This window comes from Hermetia illucens, chromosome 6, assembly GCF_905115235.1.
Source record: "Hermetia illucens chromosome 6, iHerIll2.2.curated.20191125, whole genome shotgun sequence".
NCBI lineage: Eukaryota > Metazoa > Arthropoda > Insecta > Diptera > Stratiomyidae > Hermetia > Hermetia illucens.
The window spans coordinates 3808202-3826413 of NC_051854.1; the positions used below are offsets into that span (position 1 = coordinate 3808202).

At 43.7% G+C, this 18212-nt stretch overlaps 1 protein-coding gene and 1 long non-coding RNA gene across 4 annotated transcripts in view; one reads left to right on the top strand and one right to left on the bottom strand.

Moving 5' to 3' along the window:
• The window catches only part of LOC119659284 (zinc finger protein 609), a 182573-nt gene that overhangs the window by 59557 nt on the left and 104804 nt on the right, over positions 1-18212 (bottom strand). For all 3 annotated transcript variants that reach the window (XR_005250334.1, XM_038067293.1, XM_038067294.1), the window contains 9 exons: positions 7088-7474; positions 4482-6763; positions 4307-4424; positions 3179-4214; positions 2923-3117; positions 2657-2824; positions 2242-2590; positions 2012-2180; positions 1747-1940 (listed from right to left, as the gene is read on the bottom strand). Coding sequence is in view for 2 of the 3 variants with exons in the window: in XM_038067293.1 (XP_037923221.1) it covers positions 1747-1940; positions 2012-2180; positions 2242-2590; positions 2657-2824; positions 2923-3117; positions 3179-4214; positions 4307-4424; positions 4482-6763; positions 7088-7138 (4562 nt within the window). In the remaining variant the exon portion in view is untranslated. The remainder of the gene's footprint in view (positions 1-1746; positions 1941-2011; positions 2181-2241; positions 2591-2656; positions 2825-2922; positions 3118-3178; positions 4215-4306; positions 4425-4481; positions 6764-7087; positions 7475-18212) is intronic.
• LOC119659289 lies at positions 6663-7254 on the top strand. Its single transcript, XR_005250336.1, has 3 exons — positions 6663-6786; positions 6845-6993; positions 7061-7254. It is a non-coding gene; the product is annotated as an uncharacterized LOC119659289 (long non-coding RNA).

Here is an 18212-nt window from a genome sequence, read left to right on the forward strand (position 1 = left end):
ACATGTCGACAATATCACCATTCGAACTTTTCTAGTTTGTCGGTATGCTGTTGGCCCTCCGCAACACATCGCAAACGCTCCAACGCACAATGTATCGTTTCCTTTTTCCTGCTACGAGGGCAAAGTCCGCCCAAAACGCAAGCAATATACGATTTCTTAGGCCAGTAAATTTTTCCCAATTGCGACGTTTTCTCGGCATTCTCAACTTTTATCGACGTTGCATCCCGATCGCGGGAGAGTTGCAAGCTCCGCTCACAGAAATGTTAAAAAGCTGGTCTTCAATGCGTGCGGCTCTCATGTCGACGACGACAACCGCCATTGACACCTTCCAACGCCGCAAGGACAGCACCGTTAACGCGACAATTACGGCCAATTCCTTTCCCGGTCCCCTTGCTCTTCGAACGGACGCCTCTAGCAGCGCTGTAGGTGCCATCCTGGATGGAAGTTGGGCTCCATTGAGACCGTTTTCTGCTCACTGACTATCGCCCGCTGTCAAGCAAAGTCAGTCAAAATAGCTGGACTACATCCTCTAGTTTAACATGAAATTTACATACAATTCGAATACACAATCTCGTCACGGATGCGCTCTCGCGAGTTAACACCATGGAAATGCCTACGCTACTAGCCACCAACTAAATTAGCGAAGCATTAGCTAAACCAAGGCTTCTGGCGAGCAACTCACGTATCTCTTGATCAGCCCGCATGTTAACCTGCAGCAACTTGTCTTAGAGGAAAAAACGATTTACTACGCGGTCGTCGGCAATACGCTCAGCCCTTCTTGCTACTAACATATTAAAGGAAAGCTCCATGCTGGAAAAAATCTGGGCTAAATTTCAATGATCCCAACGGATTTTAAGGCTCAGAAATAATAGTCGAAGGCTAATGCGCATGTTCGGCGTTCATCAATCACTTGCGGCTGAAAAATGTCGCGCATTCACTCTGGGTCTTAGTGCCACGTATGTAGTGCATAGGATGGTAAAGCATACGCAAAACAACTATCTAGGCGTCATCGACACACGCACCACTTAGCTACCTCGTACCTAACCCGCGTATTTGCAATGATATTCCATGTCACCTAGAAACTCGATTTGTTCGTTCTGTATCTCTTCTTGTTCGGCAGATATATGGAGAGTGATACGTATAACACCTGCCAACAAACATTCTTCCCAACGAAATTACCTTAGAAAGTTTGGCTAAATTCCCAGCCGGTATATAGCAGTCTCACACTTGTATCGGTTCTGCAGAGTCAGGGAAAGAAGGAACTTGTCGTAGTCAATAGGTTAGAAGTAGGCACATGAACCGCAGACAACTTCTAATCGAGGCCAGTGAAAACTCCGTTGGACCAACATAAATCTCCCAATACGATTTTTCTAATCGTTAATCAAGCTCGATGAACTCATGAAACTATGATACTTTGCAATGGAAAGTGAATCGCGGAAGTAAGTGATGCGGTGATTCTACGAGAGGAGCCCACCAAAACTGAGCACCCGATGAAGAGATTAGCGAAGAACTATTGCTCGAGTCCAAAATCAACGACCAATAAAATAACTCAATTGAATCACAGATCAAATGGCCGCCATGAACCGACAAACAAAATACCAAGATAATCATACCTAATACTATGATTTCACGATTGTCAAATAGCGAATGGTTGAATGAGGAAGGATGTGTGTCATATTTTATCCCAGAATGAAGTAGAAATACGAAAGAACTCAAACATTTTAATAAATTTAAATATAAACTCACCTTCTCACATCTTCTTCCCGCGACATATGTTGCGACGGTTGCGGTGGAACTCCGACTGGATGCCTCTGATACATGCTTGGATACGAACCCATTGATTGAACCGGAGGCTCTTTAGGATGCATTGGGTGACTGCTAGGCTCGGTTTTAATTTCCTTCACCGATGGTTCAGTTTTCATTAGCTTCGATGGTAGTATCTATATCAAATATAAAAACATCACGCAATAAGCCAACAAAGCAATTTCTTTCACCCATGTTTTACCCTTACCTGTCCTGGTATCTTTCCATGCTCACTTGGACTAGGATTTTCTTTGCTACGTTCTTCTTTCATGGAATGCGAAGCAGTGGAAATCGCGCTGAGTTTATTGTCATCGGAGACCATTGATATCGGACCATAATTTGGTTCCATGTTGTACGGATAGCCAGGAGGCATGTAACTAAGGAAAATTATTCATTTTAAAAGCATTCAAAACTGCTATAATGCTTTCCACGACATACTTATTATACGGATAGAAATGCGGTATCGGTTTATTCGGATTTTGAGGCCCTGGACCTGCAGGGCTTTGTGGAGGTACATTTGATTCCTTCGATGGTGGCTCATTCGGCTGAACGGGCTTTGTCATTAGATCAAGTGGTGGATCTTTTGATTTATTGTATTCGGCAGGTGATGAGGGTTGCAATGAAGATTGCGATACCGGCGGTTTGGGGCCCTGATGTTCAGGTGGCACCATATACTGTTGTTGCGGGTAGAAGGGATACATGCTGTAACCTCCCAATGAGGCAATTTGTGGTGGCGCTCCTTCTGGTACTTTTTTGGCATCCGGATGCTTAGGAGGTTGTGATTTATCTACAATTCAAGAGAAATTCAACAAATTGTCAACCTTCCCCTACAACTTCAAGCAAAATCCCTCACCGCTTATCTCGCTATCCACAACTGGCGTGGAATCATCTGAAATATCGCTGTAAGCTGGGCTTTGGACGTTATCACGTGACGTTGAATTGTCATATTCACCAAGAACAGGCGACTTTGAACGATTTTTCTTCTGTTTTCCGTAACCTTGCGGCTTACTATTTGATAAACCTAGAAATACCCCACGAATTTGTAACAAAACCCATTCGAAACTATAACATTTTATTGAGACACTTTAAATGTTGTCTCAAAACCCAAAACCCTCTTACCTTGTTGAACTGAGGCGGGTGATTGATTATAAGATGGCTGATGCCCAACCCCTTCCGGAGCACTTGGCGGACCCGAACTTGCAGCCATCGAGGCGGCTGTTGGCGTAGGTCTGATGGGACCCTGACCAGGAAGCATATTTTGCGGACCAGACAAGTTGTCTGAAGGTGAACCAAACCGCAGCACACTGGGCTTGACTAAAACCAAAAAATCAATAAAATCTCTCCTTTGGCAATCAACAGAACCCTAAATCCTTACTTTGAGAATCGACTCGTGACGGAGCATTTGCCATATTGCTATTTGCCACCAAAACTTGCTGCTGCTGCTGTTGTTGCTGCTGCGCTTGTTGTTGGGACAGAAGTGGTTGACCAGCTTCCGGAATGGTTTGATTATTGCTTCCCATTAGTCCAGCACCTGGAACTGCACCCACAAGCATTGTGTGTTGCTGTTGATGCGACAACGCCTGGCCCGAAATTCCCGAGGTGATGCTACCACCAGGTACAGGATGCTGTGGCATTTGACTTGACAGTGACACCGCTGGACCGGCATTGGATTGCGGTATGGATGGAGCCACCGATTGTGGAATTGTTGTCAGGAGTCCACCTGTCGAAGCGGCTGCTGGGTTTGTTGCGCTCTGCACTGTCGGCAGAGATGGCGTGGAAGGAACTGTCGCCGACATTAAGTTTGGAGAAGCTGCCGTCGGTGACGCCACTTGTGCAACAGTTGCATTTGAAGTAGGAATTTGCGGCTGTGGTGTCGTTGCCGGAGCAGGAGATGGTGTGGTGGGTGGGGCGATCCGCGGCGACTCAGGCAGCTGCAATGAATCTTCGTCCATGGACCCAGATCCATGTGCATGGCTTTGATGATATCGGAGCCCGTTGGCATGTTTGTACTTCTTACTACAATCTTGTTCGGGACATTCCAACAATACCGGCGAGATCGCACATGGTGAAGCAGTCTTGCACTTCTTCGGGTTGATTTGAACATTCAACCCAGTCACGGGGTTGACAAAGCTCTGGGTTTGACCACTACTTTGCTGTGTGGATGATTCCCCGTTCACGGGCGATGGGCTTTCATCCTTTGATTTGCGCTTTTCGGGACGTGGAGGTAGAAAAGCGGTCGGCGACGTTGACGGAGTATTCGAACTGGTCGTGCTGCTCGAGTTGCTCGACGACAAAGTCGTCGATGATGCTGCCGTCGTTGAACTGGTTGTCGTCGTAGTTGTTGCAGCACCTGTTGTTGTGACAGCACGTCCGCCACGACCTTTTGCGCCATTCCGCAATTTGGAATGTACCTGTAAAGTGAAATATGTTAGAAAAGTTCTGGACGACAGTGGTAGTAAACGCAGTTTATCGTCGTCTTTGTGAAAAGTTACTCATGACTCACAGAGCTTCGGGTTTCCGTGAAGTTGCTTAGATCCGGAGTCAGCGCAGCACCACGCCCACGCTTGCCTCTTCCTTTGGGAGTTCGGGAATCCAGTTCCTCAGTAGGTGAATCACAGAATCTGTGAAAAACAGTATTGACAGGTTAAGTCATTATTCAAACGCTAAGGACCTCTTACCTTGGAGGAGCCCAGTCATGGCGCGTACAGTCCAAAAGTGTACCAACGTAGGTCTTTCCTCGCCAAGTCACATTTACCACAAGAACTCCACCTTCAGTCTCATGCCACACGATACCCTCCAGCGTCACCGAGGTGCCCGGTTCACAAGGCCCCAAACAGTCAGGCTCGGTTATAGTACCAACTGATGTTCCGACACAGATATCAATCATGTCTTTGGGATCACATTTGGGCTTCTTTGCCGGCGGGCTGCAACTTCTATCGTCGCAGTTCGCGGCCACCGAGATCGTATGGTGAACTGTTGCCGATATTGATTGCTGTTGAGAGCTGTTCCCGCTCGAACTATTTTGGTTGCTGCTATTGTGGATAACCGGTGAGGAATTGTGAGTTTGACTCGATTGTTGGATGTTGGACATGGAGGAGGATGTGGAATTTGAGACTGTTGCTGGCGAAGACTGTTGCTGTTGATGGTGCAGATTGCTGGTATTCGAGGACGACAGCTTGTCCTTTGGTGGACCAGGAGCGTTCGGCGTGCCACTACTTGAAGATTGAACATTTGTAGAACTGTTATTGTTCGAAAATAGATTCGATGAATTAGCCCCGCCTGTGCTATGGTTTGACGAGGAGGAATTTGACGAAGAATTCCCACTAAGGGAGTTTCCGGTTGTGTTGCCCGATTGCTGACTGCCAGCAGACGGTGCAGAGATTCTTTGAGACAATGAGTTGCTGTTTGCAGAATCCACTGTTGTTGTGGGTGTCCGACTCCGAACACAGGAAACATTTGTGCAAGGCGCTTGGACCCCGTTCACTTGGATGTCGTGCGAGCAATTGCAAGAGGTTGATGAACGATCACTTTGCGAAGCATTATTTGCATTTGAACTGGAGGAACTGTTGCTGCCGCTACTGTTACTATTATTGGAACTTCCACCCCCACTTCCGTGATCCGATTTGTCTCGCGAATGTGGCGTTTTGTCGCGGGTTTTATCACGTCGGTGACCGCTACTACCTCGCTTTGTGGGCTGTTGGGTTTGCTGGATAGGTTGTACCGCGGCAGAATTCATTTGGCTGTGTTTCTTTCCACTGGAAGATGACGAAGAAGAGGACGAATTACTCGATGAGATATTGTTATCTTCGACATTTGTCGTCGTTCCGTTTTGTTCAGCCTTTACTATTTCATGTTTTGCCTCCGAGGTTTTAGTGCCGGGTTTCGTGCGCTTTATTTTCATCTTGAGACCTTTGTCAAGAGTTGCTTGATGGTCAATTGACATTTTTGTTGCAGTTTTGCCAGCTCCCTGGCCTCCACTCTGCTGAGAGGACATCGTTGGGACTATGCCTGTTAACAACTTTCCGTGCCTGTCAACTTGTAATGGATGATTGCCCGCGCTGCTGCTTTGGTAGTTTCGAGAAACAGAAGTAGAATTTGATAATTGCGCGGACGCCGAAGAAGAGGATGGGAAGCGTGAATGGTCTGAAGCAGCGGATTTGCTATTTAGTTGTGCTAAGAGTGCAGGTTGCTGGAGTTTCAGGTTTGAGGAAGCTTTCGTTGAACTGACTTTGGAATTCAGTTTAGTAGCACTTGATTGGAATGAAGCGGGAGAAGTGTTACTTGCTCTTTGTTTTTGCAGATTAGAGTGCTGCTGGTTGGACTGCTGTTGTCCTCCGGACGCACGTAGAGGGATCGGAGCAAAAAGCGATGAGAGACTCGACGATTTTGACGAAACAGTTGTTGGTGATGATGGCGACGATGACGATCTCGATGATGATGCTGAGCTTGGAGATTTCTCGTGAGCATTTAAGACTTGATTCGACGTACTATTACTGCCACCACCCCCGCTATTATTATTGCTACTAACGCTTGGCAAATTTGCCGATATTTGTTGATTTGACGCTTGTTGCGTTTGCGAATTAACGCTGACCGACGCTGCTGCTGCTGCTGCCGCTGTTGATGATGATTTTTCTATGTCGGCGTCTAAATCAATTATTAGATCACCGATTCCGCCAACGTCCCACTCGTTGTCGTCGTATTCGAAGTTCGTGTCTTTCGACTCGCTCGAAGTCGAGGCACCGGACGACGAAGACGAAGACGTTGTTGATGACGATGATGAAGACTCAGATGACGATGAGGTTTTTTGCAATTGATTTTGCTCTTGATTTTGTTGTTTGATTTGTTGCGATTGCGACGCTTGTTGCTGCTGATTAAAACTTAACTTATTATTATTTAGTGATGAAGAACCACTACCACTCGAGTGTTTATTGCTTTCCGTTGGTAAGCTGTTGACGGCCACCTTGAAATATTGGAATAATGAGGGTTAGTAACATGAACTATCATTTGGTCTTCAGATCTTTCTAAATTCTGATTTTTATAGATTGTTTTTCGGGCATGAAGTACTCCAGCGGAAATTTCACACTAGTGTACGATTAAACGAAAAATTTCTATTGCCCCCTGCACTTTTTCAGTCTCACATTAAAGCGAAACTGCTAAAGGCTAGAGAAGGCGTTGCTGTCTTTTCCCAAGGTTTACGATTTCATCTAATCATTGAGAATCTTACTCCCGTAATTAGCCTTGTATAATTTACTTTTAGATACTTAAACGCTGATTTGCTAATTACCTTATTCGGGTGGTGGCTACTATTCGCCTCACTACGTCTCATTGACTCCATGCAGACGAAAACGGGAGGGCTGCCGCTTGTAGCGGGCCCACAATACGCAGCACTTCGTCGTTTAGAATGAGTTCAATATTATTTGATTTCAATTTCGACACAAATGATTCTACACCTTTCAATACACAAACAAGATTTTTTGAACCCAGTTTTCCAATTTGATTACGACCCGTACAATATTTTTTTAAATTATTATTTTTATGACGTGTTGAGAGTTGACTTGATGTAGACAAGGAGAATCTCGAGGACAATGTCGAAGACTGTTGTGAAGAATTGCAATTCTGGAGTCGGGAGACGCAGGGCCCCGGCCCTCGGGCCAAACCGTTCATTTTAAAACTGCAAATAGAAAAGAGAAAAAAAAAGGATCAATCAAAAATAACCCTTATTTCCATGATATTATATAATTGAAGCTAAACATGGTTCTTATGCATAGTTTTCTGGGGCGAATGGTTTTCTACTCGCCTCCGTATGAGGAAAATTAAAAATTGAGAAAATTTATTATTATGAAAACGAAAATCATTTGATTCGTGACTATCTACTCCGCACAAGTTTCGATTGAATGTGACCTCATTAAATGTTGTAGATAAGCTAAGAAAAAGTTCATAGAATGATTTGGAACGCAAAATGATAACATCGGCAAAATGCTGAAGTCTTACTTTTGCCACTAATCGCATTAAAGATTCAAACAAAAACGAACATTTACTCCCAACAATAGATCACTAATCATCAAAATCACTCACAGGCATAATCATTCATATGGAAGAAACCATGAAATGACATCAACTTATTCAGTCGGAATACATAAAAAAAATCAAGTGGGTACAAATTAACAACTAAATTCGCATTTAGCTGAGACTCTGCTCTCTTTATGTGTAGTACAACAAGTCAAAATGTTGATCGCGTCGTTACGTTGTCGTTGTCGACTTAAGGTCAAGAAATATAAAATCCTACAAACTATAATAACATATAAGAGAGAAACATAAATCTGTAAATCTTGATCTTAACCAACGATCTTGATGTCAAATTGAATCGAATTTAGTGTTCGATTGAAATTCAATTCGTCTGGGAGTTTAAATTCAATTAAGAAAATGCTTGCGCTCCGCATGCTTGCTTTTTACTGGTCCCTCGTTTCGTCTTGTGTGTTGAAAACAAGAGTTTCATGATGTAGATTGGGAGGGTTGCAGCAGTTCTGATGAAGTATCGATTTTGCCTTTCATGTAAATTTTATGGTAGAGTCGAGGAATGGTTTAGGTCCTTGACACCGACCCGCCCTGATGACTGAGACTAGTCTGTTGAACTGGACATTTTGAACCCAAAGGCTTACGCGAGTTCGGGAGCCCGGATCCGTAGCAGAAAATTTTGGTATCCTCCCAACAGCCCGAGTACCAACGCCCAATCTGCGGACAATTCCAGCAGACCAAATCTAAATCAAAATCTCGATTCTCAGGCTGAGGATTTCCTGAGAAACAGTTCAGGTTCAACTCCTCTCCAGATTCTACATCTGGTCAGAGATCCTACTTAAGAGACGATTCTCTAAATTTTCCTTCTACTGCACTAGCTTACCCAGCTCTCGAACCGCACTAACCGGAGAGTAAAGAAATTGATCCTAAAGTCAGATCTCAGCCCACGATGTAGTAAAATCAACCCTTTTATCTTTCGTTAAGAAATTTTTTTAGCCTATTGGCTACCGAATGCACAGGTTTATAGTAGCAGCCTCGCATCATTTCAAGGATTGCGCAGTCATCTAGTGAATTCTTAAACTGAGGAAGAGCCTTACTCAAGGGATCCACCGATTCGTCCGACAAACTGTTGCTCTATCTCTGAAAAGGATGGGTACATAAGTACACAGTAAGCCGAAATCCTTCTGTAGGGTTAAGTGAGTCAAATCACCCACGACTAACAAGAACTGGTTGATAGGGAAAAATGTTGGTGTGCCATCAAATACCAGCTTCCAGGATGTAATAGTGTAAACACGATCCGCTGAGATAATATTAAGCAATCGTGCCTGGAATCCCAAAAGCGTATCGTCATCCGGATCTACCGACAAGTCTATAAAAAGTATTTGTGTTTCGTCCATCGGCATGTCTATCGCGTAACTGTACTGCATGAGTTGAAGCAGGCTGATATTCAGGTGTCTAATTCACTAAATACCTATCCGATTTCGAGAATTGACGTACAGACAATCGCTCTGGATCCTATCCTTCAACTCGTGAAGCGATGTATGCATTCGTCGCCTTTACATCCTAATGGGAGGAACCAATCCACCCGACGAGATCTCTCCTTGTGCCATCGTCAATTGCAGTGCGTTGGAAGGTTAAACTCAGCAGAGCTTCGGTGAACTCGAGGAAACGTAGAAGAAAGGCAACGCGGGCATAGTGAAAAATGATTCTGTTTACTTAAAGTCAGAGACAAAGGAACAACAATAAAGAAAGGAACCTTTAAAAAAATCAGGCGAAAAATGTAAAACTAACAACTTCGTAACGAACTAATCGAGACCTTTCATTTGATACCCCATACCCCCCACTATAGACGGTGAAAAAAAATTGTACACCTTTCTTTTGCATGTATGGGGACCCCCCTTAAAACAAAACGGTGAACTATGTTACTCCGTTTCCGAGATATAAGGAGTGACAGGAAGACAGATGGATAGACAGACAGGAAAACTCGCTAGGTGGGCTGAAAAGTTTGTAGGCTAACATAGAAAACAAATTTTTTTTTTATAAAATTTGATTTTATTATTCTATATAGTTCGCCTTCAAACGCTCCAATGAAGCTATATATTAGCCGTTGTTAATGGTTTTTCCCTTCTCAAGATAGTCAATCAATATTATATCATGTGCATTCCAGAATACTGATCCCATAGCGTTGCTAGCCGATTGTTGCGTCTTTGCACGCTTTGGAGTCGGTCCTCCACGTAGAGTCCACTCAGATGACGATCGTTTTGATTCTGGGGTGAAAAAAATAAAGCCATGTTTCATCCATTGTCATATACCGACGCATAAATTGGCGTCTTTTTATGGAGGAGAAACTTCAAAAATTGCCCAGAATCGTCAACACCCTGTTTTTGGTCGATTGTGAGCTCACGCGGTACCCACTTTAAACAGAGCTTTCACATAACCAAACATTCATGCGCCATATATCCAACCCATCCCTTTGATATCTTTAAGGCCTCAGTTATATTAGGCACTTTAACGAATGGTTCCCTACCCTCGATCTGGCAAGTGGAAATAGTGGATAAAGTTAAGGAGAAAACCGCTTTTATTGTAGGCAATGGCTTATGGAAAATCAACGTTATGCCATTTGGACTTTGCAACACGCCACCGACGTTCGAAAGATTAGTGGGTTTCACGTTGCGCGGTCTCATTGGGAAAACTGCTTTGTTTTCTTAGATTTCAAATCAGGAAACTACCACCATGGCCAATCAGTTGATTACGAATTGGGTTACCAAATTTGGAATTCTTCGGGAATTACATTCCGACTCGCGTTGATCAGTAACGGTAAAGGAGACCCGGAGCTCCCGCTGTGTATGGTTGACACGGCCGGAAAAGTGCTCGAGAAGCTCATCAGGGGTAGACTCGCTGAAGCGATCCGTTCTGCCGGGGACTTATCCGCAAGGCAGTTCGGATTTAGAACAGGGAAATCTACAGTGGATGCTGTTATGGAGGTCGTAGATGCGTTTAATCGAGCCGGGGCACACAGCCGCCGATCTCGACGGATAGTGCTCCTCATAACGCTTGATGTCAGAAATGCCTTCAATTCCGTAAGATGGACAGATATGCTAGGCACACTAGAGAACTCCTTTCACGTGCCAAGCTATCTCTTGCGGATATTGAGGGATTATCTGAAAGACCGCTCCCTGTTCTATGAGACGCTAGAGGGCCAGAGGAGGATGGAAATCACGTCGGGAGTAGCACAGAGATCCATCCTAGAGCCGGACCTCTGGAACGCTTCCTACGATAGTCTGCTGGGACTCGATATGCCCGAAGAGTCGCGCCTGGTCGGTTATGCAAACGACGTTGCGGCACTTGTTGCCGGACGTACTGTTGAACAGGCGCAAAGCAGACTTGGCATATTGATGCGACGGGTAAGCGGATGGATGACTGCTCACGGTTTCAACCTTGCGCTGGAAAAAACCGAAGTAGTCATCCTGACCAGAAGGAGAATCCCGACCTTGCGTCCCATATCGATCGGCGAGTTGACTATAGAGTCAAAACCAGTGATTAAATACCTTGGTTTAATGCTCGACTCGAAGATGAGCTTCTTCGAGCAAATCAAAGCAGCCGCGGACAGGGCTGCAGCAGGAGTCGCGGCCTTGAGTCGGCTAATGGCGAATGTCGGCGGCCCTATATCAACTAGGAGACGTCTCCTCATAGGAGCAACGCAGTCCGTCCTTCTCTATGGTCCGGAGGTATGGGCTTATGCCCTTGACAAGGAAGTGCATCGGGAGCTTTGCGAGTGGCGTCTGCTTATCGCACCGTCTCCGAACCGGCTCGGATGGTAATTGCGGGAGTGATCCGCGTTGCCCTCCTTGCCAAGGAGCGCAAAGCTATCTATCGCCGTAAGGGCGAAAACTTAAGAGAAGTGGTTGCCCGTGAAGAACGTCAACGCACCCTTAGCGAGTGGCAACTTTCTTGGCAAAATGAGCCAAGGGGCAAGCGGCTCATCGACAAATTAGACCCATGGTTGAACAGAAAGCACGGTGAGATTGACTACTTCCTTACCCAACTTCTAAGTGGGCATGGAGGTTTTCAGTCTTACCTGCACAGGGTTGGGAAGGCGCGATCTCCTGATTGTGTGTTCTACAATAGAGTGACGGATGACGCTGAGCACACCTTTTTCTCTTGCGAGAGGTGGGACAGCATCCGCCAGCAGCTTTATGCAGACACAGGGGAGCTCTCTCCAGACAACATTGTCAGAGAGATGCTGAAGAGCGCTGGCAGCTGGAATCGTATTGCGCATTATGTTCGGGCTCTTCTACGAAGAAGATTGAACTCGACCGGCAGAGGGATCGGACGGTAAGGGGTTCCCTGAACTAACGACAACTCCCTTCCTCCCCTCCCCTCCCGTTGATGAAAGGAATTCCCTGAGTTGAAGGCTCCCAAAGCCGGGAGAGTGGGAGGGCTAGCCCAAAGTAATGTGTCAAACGGTTCCAGGCTAGTTCTCTGATGACAGGGAGGTGTTTAGTTGGTAGTCCACCAGCGTACTGTTGCGGGAGTCCAACACTCTGTGCGTAAACGCGTTCATGATCCACCACTTATCTATCTGCATAGTAAGCCTTTCACTTTGGCTGCGAAATCAATCTGCCTCCAAAAGCGATCACACAGTTATTTCAGATGTTCAGATACAAGTATCGATACCTTGATTCAATCCCTCATCAAAATTTCCAAACTCATCCATTCAATTCCCAATACGATTTGCCTTCACCGAGATCACATGCCTTTCGGCATCGCTAAGTGCCTCAGATCGTCCTAAGCAATTTATCATGAGTCGTGGTAATCACACAGTCCGTAAGTACTCGACCCGACTCTGTACCCGACCGAGAACAATTTCCCATACTAGCATGGCGTTCATGACCAATATGCTTCTGCTCTGAAGCATTCAGATACTCTCGGTTGTACACGTTACTCCACATTGGGATATTTAAAAAGACATTGAAGTTCGTGAATGCGCAAAGTTTATTTTCCCCATCATGTCCGTATGTACAACACACAAAAGATGTGCGCTGCTATTGAAAGAGATGTATCTAATCCCAAAAGGTGGATAATAATTGGCTTTCGTATCGAAGCGTACAAAAGGGAATGGGTTTTTGCAGCTTGCCGATGGACAGCAGGCTTGATTATTCCAATTGTGCTGGTTGTTGTTGCCGCTATCGATTGGGGGGCATCTCTTCTCAGGCCCCAAGTGGTAGAACCGGATTTCGAACATCTCCAATGATGCTTGATGTAAAACAACTAACCGAGACTGCCGCTGGCTGCTGTCGAACCCAATGGCCAAAGGAAAAATAAAATTCAAATCAAATTAAAATTTAGTGTTAGACAATAAGTTTAATTTATTTGCTAGAAGACAGTGATGAATTCTTTCTTGTGGTGTGCTTCGGAGGCTATTGAACGATAAGATGGCGTAAAGAATGACCATGTGGATGTAAATATAGATGTTAGTATGTTGTTTATTATCTGCATGAATTTGAATATGATTTTCTCAGCGGTTAATTTATGGCTTCTTTTCAGGCCGAAGAAATTAATTTAAAATTTCCGAAGAATATTGATTTCCTCATTGTTTCCACTTAAGCAATAATCATCATTCATTTAGCTTTAGCATGCTAATGGGGGGATATTAACAACAGGTTTCCAATGGTGTCCATTAAGAAGTTGATTCAGCATGTGATTAAGGGCTAAGGGAGGGCTTGGAAAGACATTTAGGAAATTATCAAAACGGCAAAGTGATGGCTTTCAATTTCGTACGTGTCAAAGGCTCAGCATTATCCAATTGAAAACATTTTCAAACTTCCTTCCAGATCCCCTGAACAACCAATTATTAATTAAATTTCATGTAAACAGGTTTGATTAATTTTCAAAAGATGACCCGAATTTCCTTCACTTCAGCTAGACCTGCCCATCAGATATGGATCTGAATGCGCTGAAAAGAAAAATAATTGCATACTCCCGGTCAGGTAATGAATCATGTCCTTGTATCTCTGCCCTCCCTTCGTACACAAACAATGAATGGTTTTCCCTGCTGTGCATTGCTGACATGGACGGATATTGTGGAAACAATGAAAATAGGTCTGCCGTTGTGTCCGATGCAAAAATTCATGGAAAAAATCATGAAATGAGCTGGTCCAATGGAGCAAGGTTATGAAAGGCTTTTACGAAAAGTGATTTCCAATTAACCGACATTACACTGTCTCGTGCACTTGCAATTTTTTAATGCAAGGTTTTTTTTTTGTTGTTTGAGCTTTATGTCAACCTGGAGATAATAATGCACGGCCTGTCGCGCTATTGGACATGTGTTTTGGGTGGGCTTGCGGCGAAAGTTAATTGAAAAATTTTAAGAGCGAGATTCATATTGTACACCATTGGAATTTTCGACTTGATCTTCCAATCAATGGTGTTTTTGGAGAGCTTTTCCCAACAAACAAGTAGAATACTCTTCAAATGGCACAAATGTTTTCAATAAATAGACACAACTTTCTGCATATCAACACCTGATATGCTGGCTACTCAGGAAGCCTCCGCCGATTTCCTGTTTCCATATTTTTAAGATTAAAAAAGCAACTCGCACCCCACATAAAGGACAATATTCATGAGCGCCCATATGTGGGGCATAATATGTCAACCAAATCTTCGCGCCATATGCTTCCCCTACCCTACGACTTTCCGAGAATCTTGCACGGGTTTTCAGAGTACTCCGCCTATACAATGCAGACATGACTTGATGTAGGATTGGTGCTTTCGAGTAACAGTGGTGGTCACCTTCACTTTTAGAGTGTCATCAAGTTGGGTACGATCATTAACAGAGGCTTTCTTATCATACAAACTCCACCAAACATCCTCGATATTCTGCCTATTAATGCAAATAATGCAATGACCACTGAGGTGGGCAGAGAGAAAACAGTTGTCATCAGCGTAGTCAAGGAGGAAAAATATCGGTAACAAGAGAGAACCCTGATGGACTTCGCTTGGGACTTCATATTCCTTTAAAATGTTATCTAAACGCAGCACGTGACCTGTTGCGGAGTCAAATCTTGCTCTGATGTCAACTAATAATTTTTCCGTATAAACTATTCGTTGACGCTACCGACATCTTTTCGAAAGCGATGAAGTGGGGTCTTGGCTACGCGTACTACTTTCCACCGATCTGGAGAATATTAATATGGTCAACACAGGAGGATCCACAACGGAAACTAGCCTGATCTCTGTCGATCACGCAATCTAGGCCCTTTGATGTAATCCAGGATTATTTTAGCTACTATCTTTAATCACAATGTTGTATTTAGGACAGGTGACCTTTTTCACAATTTTAATAATCATCCCCTTCTTCTATCCACTGAGAAAGATCTCAGGTTTTGAGTATTTACGAATGCGTGGAAAGAGTTTTCAACATACAACTCTTGACGCAGGATCATGTCTTGCGAAAAATGTCAATCCAATTTCTTGCCAAATGCAAAATCCGCGCCGTCATCGAAAATAAAGATTCCGGTTGAGATTTTTAATAAGGTTAAAACCGTTTATGGCGGTTGCCCACTACACGCCTGAAACGTCTGAAACCAAAATACACTCTCAACAGTAGCGTCAGTTTTTTACCCTCCGCCAAAAAGTTCACAACCATAATTTCAGCTAAAAAGTCATGGCATCCAGAGTTTAGGACAATAAAGGAATAATTTTGATTGAATATCTGGCTTAAGGGGACGACATCGCCAAAGCGGGAAGATACATTGAAACCCTAAAAAATTAAAATTGGCGATTCAGAAAAAAAGGAGGGGCATGCTGACTACAATACGAATTCCGCCATGCTATTAACATAGTATGCTGGTCCCAAGCACAGGTAATGGTGGAGGATTTGAGGCTACGTACTCTGTACTATCCTCAGTAAAACAAAAATAAAATGCTGAGATCAGGGAAAGAAATAAATAGAGTATAGTTGGAGTTATTCCACTATGCCAAATCCTACCTGACAAAGGCTGAAGAAAAAGAAAGATGCTGACTACCATACGACAATTCACATGGCCAACGTCAGAAGGCAACCTTTGGAGCCATTTGGATTGGATGTTTTGGACCACGCCGACATTCCCCTAACTCAGGGCCTTCAGAATACCATCTATTCACTTTCCCCAAAGTTCATATGGATGTCAAAAGGTTTCTAACAAATGAAGAAGGGGGAAATGGAGAAATGAATGGATCCCCTCACCCAATTCATCCTACCCCATGGTGTGTCAATACGGTATTGCAAAAGCTCACAATTGAGCACAAGGGCAACGGAATGGATATAATTAGCAATGAACACCACGATTTCATCAGTCGTATGATCAGAGGTGAAATATGGATTTTTGTTTACGACCCTGAGACAAAGTACCAAGTTTATGGTGGCACATTGACACATCTCCTTGACCGAATAAAGCTCCATCCAAACTAAAGCTAAAATCAATGCACTTATTTGCTTTCTTGACAGTAAGGGTACTAAGTACAAAAAATTTTACTTCCAGCGAAATCTGTCAAGCAAAAAATGTCATTGAAACGCTCATAAGGGTAATTCGTGTAAGGCTAGACATTACCGACAAGGCCGTCTCCACCACCGAGTTTCTGACTCCAAAAGGCAACTTTCACCCTGTTTACAAACCCTTCATTCGCCTGATGTCTATGTGGCACTCAAATGGGTTAAAACAGTACATCATCTAGAATTCAGTGAAACTAAGGATGTCCAACTATTGCCAAGAATAAAGGGTCTACATAAAATCCACCACCCCGACAATGAATTCCGGGAAATTATAACAACCAGAAACTCGTCTACACAAAATATCGTCAAATGCCTGTTGAGTAGGTATGAGCAACTAGGGGACTATCTGCTGGAAAAATCATTAGGAAGAAAGAGAACCTCGTCAGGAAACTAAAGGATGTGTGGTTCACGACGCCAGATGGATGGCTAGTATCATTCGACGTGGAGGCCTTGTTTCAAGCATCCCGGTGAAGGAGCCGCTTCTTTATCTGTAGGAATGGCTTCTCATACAAAAATTCCACATTCTTGAGGTGGAAACGTGAAACCAGAGTGTTTATGACTTTTAGAGCAAAGTTCTACAGAAGAACCAGAGGAAGTCCGCCTTTGATTTGATCTATTCATGGACAGAATTAGGAAAGCCTGCTCTCTGAAGTCTAGACAAGGTAGGAGATGACACTTTCATTACTGTCCACAAAGTCAAAATATAAGAGGTGCTAGGGACCCTGAATAAGGACGGACAGAGTAACTTAAGGTTTATAATAGAAATCATAAAAGATGGAGAACTCTCATTTCTACATTTAAGAGTTATTAGAGGGGAAACGGGAATTTCTTTTTGTAGGAGGCCTCCATACACACAACGAACAATTCTAGAAAATTCGAACCAATCCCATTCACATGAAATGGCCCCCATGCAATGATCTGCAGATTGTTCTCCGTGCCCCTCGGTACTGAAAAATTTATGAAGGAAAAGAAGTAAATCATCGACACCAAACTGATGAACCATCGATTATAGAAAGTCTCATGAGGAAAAAGATGGAACTCCAAGGACTACAGGCACTGAGATCCCTCAATAAAAACTACGAAGGGGAAAGAAGAAGAGGAGTAAGGGTAACACATTTTGTGGCTTCGTCGAAGCTTGAAACTATGATGAAAGGATTGAATATCGACATGGTAGGATCCACCAACTCAAAACTAGTCTAAGATCCCCCAACGACTACAAATTAAAGGACGAATCCAGCTGAATATAAACAGCGAGAAAAAAATGAAGAGTATATGTTAACTGGTGACCGAAACATATATTCATTCTAATCTCTAATAACAGTTCTAACTAGGTCTAATTTTTTCGAGGTATCCCCTCATGGCACGATTGTTGCTAACCGCATATTCTATCTTCGTTTGCAGAGTAGTTTCCTTCCATGTTAAAATACCACAATAACTTCGTCATTCCGTGTTTTGTTTTAAGGTTGAGCCCTCGCAGGTGATTGACTTTTCCTTATTTTGTTCTAATTAATAAAAAACACGAGGGTGATTCAATAAGTACTCGTGTTTGATGACAGAGGGCTTTCTTGAGGGAAGTTGTTGCTATCATCGTGTGCTGCCATCTATCAAACGGCGACAAAACAAATTTCAGCCTGATGGATAGGTTAGCTTGGATTTGGCAGCCATTCGAGTAGGACGTGCTTCGTGATTTTCGCTAAGATGGAAAAAGAATAGCATCCATCGGTAGCGGGCATTTTGTTTTTGGGTAGGAAAAAATGTGAGGAGATAAAAGCAAAGTTGGATACTGTTTATGAAGATATTTGACCACCATCTATAGCTACAGGTAGATATTAGATCAACGAATTTAAACTTGATGAATATC